This window comes from Mesoplodon bidens, assembly GCF_964165515.1.
Source record: "Mesoplodon bidens genome assembly, chromosome: 18".
NCBI classification, from domain to species: Eukaryota; Metazoa; Chordata; class Mammalia; order Artiodactyla; family Ziphiidae; genus Mesoplodon; species Mesoplodon bidens.
In genome coordinates this window covers 30,291,984-30,300,713 of record NC_138175.1, presented here as the reverse complement: position 1 = coordinate 30,300,713, position 8,730 = coordinate 30,291,984, and the positions used below count along the sequence as shown (strand labels likewise).

Genomic DNA, 8,730 nt, shown 5'->3' with positions numbered 1-8,730 from the left:
CGCGAGTGAAAGGCGAGGCATTCGATCCCGGTAGCATCCCCCGAAACGCCACCCACCACCACCCCCAGTCCGGCAGCCCCTTTACGCCCCCAGACGTCGCAGGTCAGAGGCCCTCAGCGGGGAGGCTCCGGGCCTGGGGATTGAGCCTTTGGGAGTGCAGGACCTACGGTGCTTGCAAACTGGCGGCCGCTTGCCCGGGAGCCAGGCCTGGAGGACGCGGCCCCCTCCCAGGCACCAACGAGCTCGTCCGCCCATCGGTGCCCTTTTGAGAGCCCCTGGGACGGAGGGGGTGGTCAGACCGCTAGGCCCAGCCAGGCGTCCCAGCGGAGCGCAGGGAATGGGCCGCCCTCCCCGCGCGCTGAACCGCGGCTCGCCAGCGCCACCCCCAGCGGAGCGCGGCGGCTGCAGCTCGGCCCCAGCGCCTTCCTGCGGCTCCCCGCTCCCCCGTGGACACAGCTCGCGTGCGCACGAGGCAGCCAAGTCTCGGCTTCGGAGGAGACGCCCAGGAGTCTCAGCCCGTGGCCTGCAGATGCCAGGGGTCAGACTTGGCGCCTTTCCTGGCGGAGTCCGAAGGGGGGGATCTGAACCTTGACCTCGAGGGGGCGCTATTCGGCCTATTGGAGGGCCTGAAACCCGCAGAGAAGCCCCGGGGTCAAGGCCCTGGCAAAACCTCGGGCATGGAGAGCCTGCATCGAGCTAGAGTCCTAGGGAGACTGGGGCAGGGAGCCAGGTCCCCGAGGACAAAGACGGCCGGAACAGTGGGATCCACTGACGCTGCCCAGCGCCGCCCCAACGAGCTCGGGGCCTGTGGCGCGAACAAACTTTCCTGCAGCGGAGGGGCGGGGGGGGGGGTGGGCCGGGCTGGAGGCTTCTCCCCCGAGCTTCTGCTCTCCTCCACCTGCCAGCTTTCAACCTCCGCCCAGCCTTCGCCCACCCCTGTTTCCTCCCCTCCCCCGCGCGCCTCTATTCACTTAGACTCCTCATCTCTCTCCTCTCCCCTCCTCCTTCTCCCTCTAGCCTTTCTCCCCCACTTTTCTCCTGTAGTTTCTCCTGTCTCTTCTTTTGTATTCTCTCCTCCCTCTCTGCCCGGTGCTTCTCTCCTCCTCCGGGCCGCAGGGGAGGAGGTAAGCGCGCTGCGCCCGGGGCCTGCGCGGCACAGTGGGAGGCGTTTCTGCTACTTCTCCCGGGTAATTTGGTGAGATTGTACGTGCGCGCGCGTGAGTTTAAGGCGAAAACGGTAGGATCCTGCGCCAGGCAGAGAGGGTCAGGGTCTTTGACTTTCCTCACCAGCTGCACAAACCTCCCGGAACAAGTGTGAGTGTGGTGAGTGCGCGCGCACGCACGGGCTGGCTGCGCTTGGCAGGCTTGGTGGCCCGGGGCCCCAGGGCTCGGGGGCCCGCCTGGCAGCCCGGGATTACCGTGACGTCACATTGAGCCTCTGGCCACCTTGGACTGGGGCACCTCGGGAGCTGCACGGCCCCGCGCCGCGCCTCACCTTGCCTCGCCACCGCGCGCTTTTGGGAACCCGCATCCTCTCCCTTCCCCTGCCCATCCATGGGCCCTTCTGTCTTCCGGACCACGCGGGCCGGAGGGGAGCCTTCTGGAGCGCAGGGCTCGGCAGCCGGGCTGCCTTCGGCTCTGCCTCCAGTCGCGCCAAGCGGGCGGAGGACCCGGCGCTGGGCACCGGCAACCGTGTAAGGAACCGAGGCCGAGGACGGCTGGAGGCGCAGAACCGCGGGACAGAGGCGGGAACTCGCAAGAGAAGAGGGAGGTGGGTCACGGACAGCCACCATGTCCTTCCCGCACTTTGGACACCCTTATGGCAGCGCTTCCCAGGTAAGAGCCGCCCCCTTGGGGGATGGGGGCGGGCTGGAAGGAGGGAGCGCCTAGTGCAGGAGCCTGCTCGTAAACGCCCCCCTCTCCCACGAGTCCCCGGGGAAGTCGGAGAGAGCGGGCACCTGGGTAATGCACCACCGACCCCTCTGACAGCCCCAAACCCTGGCTGAGAACGTTCAACTCCCCCAGTGTAAGCTGGAAAATCGTGGGACCCGAAACTTGGGCACTCTGGCCACGAGCTCCGTGAAGTGGGTGGGATCTCGGGAATCTTACAGAGAGGCCTCCTTATTGTACAGATATCCGAGGTGGCCAGGAGAATCTCAGACTTCCAGTCCAGAGCCCTGTCCGTCTCACTGTTTTTCTGGGCTTGTTCGTTTGTTGTCCTCTGTTCTTTTTCTTCCCTTTCCATGGGCAGGTCCAAGCGCTCTGCTTCTGGTTCCTTCGATTTTTCCAGACCTGGGTGTGTACTGTACAGTGACAGGGTTTCCTGGGGAAATTCTGGAGAGCCCACCCCTGTTCAGTTTCTCTGCAGAGTGCCAGAGGACTAGTCCCACTTGACCTCTGCCCTGATTTGTGATCTAGGATAAGCCTCCGACTCTCTCTAGCCCTCATTCCCTATCTATAAAATGGGAGCAGGAGTGAGACGTGGTCTCTAAGACTACCTTCAAGTTCGGCCTTTGTAAGATCCTGTGACTCCGGAGAGGGAGGGCTCGCGAGGGAACTGGCCGAGGCTGGCTTCTGTAATTTGGGTTTTAGAACCTTCCCATGACCCGGAGCCCCTGGAACCCTGGAGCTTTAGCAAAGGTTTAGGAGTATTTATAAAGGCAGTTTGGATAAATTGCGTCTACGGATAATTCCTGTCCCAGTCCTCAGCAGAACGCTCAGCACAAGCACAAGGTGGCATTTAGTTTATATTGAATGAAGGAATGATCTGGCAGTTCCGCCGCTGGCTCCCGCCAGCCCGAGGCGCCGGTCTCTGACCTCCGGTGCCCCCTCTCTCGCTCCCGTAGTTTCTGGTGTCTGCAAGTTCCAACGCCACTTGCTGCGAATCCGCCCCGCGCTCGGTCCCAGATGTGGCCTCAGGCTCCACCCCGGCGGCCGCTCTCTGCTTCGCACCCTACGACAGTCGGCTGCTGGGCAGTGCGAGGCCCGAGCTGGGCGCGGCCTTGGGCATCTATGGAGCTCCCTACTCGGCCGCTGCAGCTGCCCAGAGCTACGCAGGCTACCTGCCCTACAGCCCGGAGCCGCCCACGCTGTACGGGGCGCTGGTGAGTAGCTGGGGTGGAGCCTGGGTCTGTGCGTCAAAACCTACCCTCCTGGGGGCAGGAGCGGCAGGGGTGAAATCCAGTGTGGTATCTCCATCTAGGAAGGACGCACAACTCCCAGGAAAGGAAAAGGTTAGGACTGTATATAAAGAAAAAAAAAATCTTTACAGTTTACAGGAGTCCGTCCTGTTTAGAAAGCATCTGTACCTCTATTAATTGCGTGAGGTAGACAAGTCATCACTAGGTTCAGGGTACACATGAGGAAACTGAGGTGCAGAGGGGCCCGAATAACCTTACCCAAAGTCACAGAGATAGAAAGCGTGAGGGAATAGCTCTGGAAGGGGAGTAAAGAAAGTTCCCCAGCTGGTGGGAGCAGGGAGAGGCTGGGGGGGGGGACAACTAGTAACAGTAATCTCAACAGCTAATATTTAACTACTGCTTATTCTGCACCAGGAACTCTTTCAAGCCTTCTTCTTCAATAACCTCTAGGCATTATTGTTATCCCATTTTACCCACGGGAAACTGAGGCATAGAGGGGTTAAACAACTGTGCCCAAGATCACACAGCCAATGCGAGGGATGGTACTGCAGTTGGAACCAGACTTGACTCCAGAGTTCACACCCTCAGCAACTCCCCACCCCTCTTCCTCCCCAGATGTAGTTCTGAATTCTTCCCTCCTCCCCCAGCAGAATCCACAGTATGAATTTAAGGAGGCTGCAGGGAACTTTACACCCAGCCTGGCGCAACCAGCAGCCTATTATCCCTATGAGCAGAGCCTGGGGCAGTACCAGTATGACCGGTAAGGCATGGGGCATTGGTGGCTGGCATCGCAAGTCCTTTCCCCCCTCCCTGGCCAAGGTAGGACCAATCCACAGAGCATGGTGGGGGGGGGGCTGTGTGCTAGGATGGGGAGCAGAACCTCACTTCCAGGACGTAAACAGTCTCCTGACTGCAGCCCCAGGTTCCTCACCCCAGAACTGTGAGCCAAGTTCTCCCCCAGGTACGGATCGGTGGAGTTGGGTGGCGCTGGGCGCAGAAAGAATGCCACCCGGGAGACCACTAGCACGCTCAAGGCCTGGCTGAACGAGCACCGCAAGAACCCCTACCCCACCAAGGGCGAGAAGATCATGCTGGCCATCATCACCAAGATGACCCTCACCCAGGTGTCCACCTGGTTCGCCAACGCGCGCCGGCGCCTCAAGAAAGAGAACAAGATGACTTGGGCGCCCAAGAACAAAGGCGGGGAGGAGAGGAAGGAGGAGGGTGGAGCACAGCAATTGCTGGGCTGCCTAAATGGTGACACCAAAGGTACCGAGTGTTCACTGCCCCAACCTGCGTGGGTTTCCAGCCATCAAGCAGTTTAATTGGCTTTTCACAACCACCCCGTGGGGTAGCTTTTAGGAAGGCACCCCCTTGCTTACCCTTGCACGTGCAACCCCTGCATGCCTCAGGGCCTTTGCCTGTGTGGTTCCCTCTGCCTGGAATTCCCTACAGAGCCGGCTTCTTCTGGACTTGAAAGTGCCACCTCCAAAAAGCCTTCCCTGGCCACCCACGCCAACTAGCTTCCCAAGTTATTCTCTATCACGTCAGCCTACGTTATGTGCCATACTTACCCCCTCAGGGATGTCAACTCCCCCTAGAAAGTGTGTTATCCACTGCTGTATTCTCTTAAGTTCCTAATACCTAAATGCCTAAATGATGTCTGGAGCATAGTTGGTACTCAGTAAATATTTTCTCAATTAAATAATACACACCAGCCACCTGTGGGTGTTGGAATTGGGTAAAAACTTTCCCTTGCTTTTTTAAGGCTGAGGAACTGAGATCCAGGTCTTAGGCAGCGAAAAGTGGACATTTCCTTGGGGTATCGGAGGGGAGGAGTCTTCCAAAGGGTGGGGACAGGTCTAGGGGCGGGAATTATTTTCCTGCTGCGCGCCGGCAGCCCGGGGGCAAATGTAGGAGGCGGTGTGGCCATCCTGGTGAATTACACCGAGAATGCCCTGAGTGCAGAGCGCGTTTGCTAAAAGCTTCCCAGGGATGGGCACTCCCGAGGATTTCCCTTGGGGCCTGGGGCTTTTCTCACTTGCTCCTGATTTCCCGCAGACGTTTCTGCTAGCCAGGAGGCTCGGGGGCTGAGTGACCTGGAAGACCTGGAGGAAGAAGAGGAAGAGGAGGCGGATGAAGAGGAGGCAGTGGCCACAGCTACGGACAGGCTGGCTGAGCTCCATCAAGACACTCAGTCACTGCCGGCGGCACAGTGCGCCGCAACTCGAGAGAGCCGGCTGGAGCGCAGGGAGTGCAGTCTGGCGGCGCCCCGCTTCTCGTTCACTGAGCCCCCCAGGTCGGGAGAAACCGACTTCCTGCGGGCCGAGCCAGGAGGCCCCACTTTGACCATGCACTACCCCCGCAGCGAGAAACCGCGCATCTGGTCTCTGGCGCACACTGCGGCAGCCAGCGGTGTCGAAGGTGCACCCCCAAACCCGTCCAGGCCACGAAGTCCTGAGTGCCACCTGATTCCTGGACAGCCTCCAGGTCCCGGCGCGCGACCCGCGGTCCCCAGAGACTCCGCGTGCGAAGAGTCTTCCCGAGTAGCCAAAGCCTTTGGAAACCCCTCGTTTGCTCAACAGGGCCTGCCTCTGGACTGTGCGCCGTGCCCGCGGCGGAGGGCACCGGCAGTGCAGTGCCAGTTCCAGTCGGGAGCAGAAGGTAGTGGGCCCCCAACGGCGCTGGGGGTGTCTGTCCAAAAGACACCTTCCCCCGACGCACACATCCATCCACCCACCCCCCGGGTGCCCAGCCGCTGCACACTCTCTCTGCCTCTCCAGCATGCCCAGGTTCAGACCTAGCGCAAGACTGTCTCACAGCACTCCTTGAAACAGAAGCTTAGAGATAAAAGTTCTAGTTACCGAATCTTAAAACCAAATAATAGTACTAAGCTCAGAATGAGACAGTGACTTGCCTAGAAAACCCTTAGAATGTCACTGAAGAGATGGACAGCTAATATCTCTCCCACGTTCAGCCCAATGTGCCAGGTGGGTGCCACCATGACCCTCTCCGGCACAGGCACCCTTGTCCCCTGCCTGCCCTTCAGAGGAAGCCAGCTGGCTCCTGCTGTTCCGGTACCAAGCCTTTGCTAGGGCTAGGCAGGTACCAGGGCTTTCCCGGAAGTCTGAGGGAAGGGCCAGATACCTACAGTCGGTTCAAGCCCAGTGCTTAAGTTCAGCTTGCAGCCCTCTGTGCCACCCACTAAATCCCTAGGGGTGTAGCTCAGGTGGGTGCTGTCCCTGGAAAGCCCCACGCCCCCCACCAAGAGCTCACCCCCAAGCAGGGCAGGACTGCCAATCAGTGTCTCCTGCCCCTGGCTGGTTCTCTGGCTGTGTTTGGTGGAAGGGAATTTCACCCCACAAAGGGACATTCCCGAAGCATTTGGCAGCCTCCAGCAATTACTGTCAGATTCTGCTCTTTGAAGTAATTTCTCTCAGGATTAGCTACTGGTTTAGAAAATTGGGTTACACTGTTATTTGAATTTACACATAACGGAGTCCAAATGCTACCTCTGGCAAGCAAATTGCGTCTAGACCTCTGATTCCCTTTGGATGAGACACCACTGACCTCAGATTTCCTAGGAATCACCACCAAGTGGCCCTCCGGTTTTAATCAACCTTTCCTCTCTCAGCAGGTTAGCGCAATGGCTGCGATTTGCAGAAGAATCTTGGAAATAAGCCCTACCTTTTGGAACTCACCTCCACACTAAGCAGCTGAGAGACCTTCCCAGGGTCTGGGGCTCTCACTTTGCTTAAGAGACAGACACACAGAAACCCTCCTACCAGCCCTCCTCGCACGCAGAGCTGGGAGTGGCTGGCAGGCGTGCATTTTGTCAGATCCCACGGAGGAGCACCTTGGGGAAGGTCAAGTGGGAAGGCTTGGCGAGTCTGCACCGAGCACGGACTCAGTACCCAAGTCTCCCTCTCCCCTCTGGATTCAGGGTCTGAAGCCACTCCCTCTCCTGCTCACTCCCATCACCCTCACTTTGTAACTTCAATGCTGACTTGGCCCCTAAGGACCACGTGGGTCTTCTCCCCCTCCCCACTCCTTGTGTCCTTAAAAATAATCCAACCGAACCCAAGCTGTGTGGCCTCTTTGCGCCAGGGGAGCCTGATAAGGTCGGGGTGGAGGGGAGGATGAAATGTGGTTCTGGGGACAGGATGCAGATTTCAGTCCCTTTCAGAGCTGGGAGAGAAACTGACAAGGGAATGGTCAAGGCCACGGCGCCTGCGGCTTAGCCCACTGAACTGCGGCCCCAGCCAACTCGCAGAGCCCGGCAGACGCCCGGCTGATTCCTGGGAGTTGGGGAGCGGGGCGGCAACTGGGGGCAGGGAAGAGGCGGCGTGGAGCCGTCAGGATATTTGTGTGGATGCTGCATTTGTTTCCGGGTTCGTACTTGGGTTTTAAGTTTGCTGTGAGGAGGGGCGATGGGGATCCTCTTGTCCGTCCCTGGGCGCGCCGCTGGGAACCCCGCGCTCCTCCCCTCTGCCCCAGCGGCCAAGTGTGACAGCTTGCCGGGTCGATGAGAGGCGAGAGGGGGCATTCTTTCCATTTAATCTAGTGCCAGCAAACACTTCCGGTACAGCCCAACCAATGGGAGCTGACGGGCGAGGAAGGGGGCTTTGCCCCCCTGGCTAGCAGCGTCTGGAGTAGGGCTGGGGAGTGCGGGGGCGGAGATGAGAGATTTAAAGATGCCGCTGCCAGCCCTGAGTTCGTGTCCTCGGAGCAGTGGCTTCGGCTTTAGCCAGCGAGTGCGTTCGCCGCTGCACACAGGGAGAGATGGAGGCGAACCCGGGACAGCGCCCTAGTGGGGAGGTCCGGGAAGCTGATGCGGACGAGAAGGCAGGAGGGAGGGCAGCTGGGGTGTGCGCCTAGGGGCTGGATCCTCGGGAAGCTGTGTCTCCACTGCTGGGCTCTAGCCTGGCCGGAGGTGGCTGAGTGACAGCCTTCCAGACCAGCGCCCTGCCTTCTGACGGGCCGCTGAAGTCTGGGACGGGAAGGACCCGCATCCTTGGGAGGAGATTTTAAGAACCTTGAAGGCTGCAGAGAGGAAAAGAGGGGGTTAAAAAAACTGAAGGGAACAGGCCACCTCCTCCCCCACACCCTGCCTTCTTTTCTATAGAATAGTCAGAGATAATGAATTACAAAAGCACAAACCCCTTCCTCAGATGAGGGAACTGAGGCCAAATGGGAGGGCAGGGACTGGCTCAAGGTGGTGAAGACGGACCCAGCTCTCCATTGAGGGTTCAAGGCCCCTTTTAGCTCTGGCTCCTCTCCCTGGCTTCCTACTGGGAAACCACCTCTCTGCTTTCGTTTTATTTCTGGGCGACAGCTGCTTCTACCCCCAGCCTCCCCGGGGACCCTCCAGTCGCCCTCACTGACCTGCGGCTTAGGGTCCGGGAAATTAAACTGCGAAAAGATAAACATTATTTCCAGTCGGCTTTGCGGGATTAACGCTTGTAATAAAGCGCATTAGCTAGAGGTTTCTTTCAAGGCACTCTCGACCCCAGCCCCTCCTAGGGGGCCAGGTAAACCCCTCGAGAGGCTGCTGAGACTGCAGAAGCTTGTTCCTCGGGCCTCCAGTTGG

At 59.2% G+C, this 8,730-nt stretch overlaps 1 protein-coding gene across 1 annotated transcript; it reads left to right on the top strand.

Moving 5' to 3' along the window:
- Positions 1-1,791: 1,791 nt before the first annotated feature.
- On the top strand, positions 1,792-5,944 carry IRX6 (iroquois homeobox 6; the record flags this gene model as incomplete). The annotated part of the gene is made up of 5 exons (XM_081216011.1): positions 1,792-1,836; positions 2,847-3,104; positions 3,791-3,900; positions 4,102-4,409; positions 5,202-5,944. The coding sequence occupies 5 exons, from the start codon at positions 1,792-1,794 to the stop codon at positions 5,942-5,944; spliced, it is 1,464 nt and encodes a 487-aa protein (XP_081072137.1).
- Positions 5,945-8,730: the final 2,786 nt, after the last annotated feature.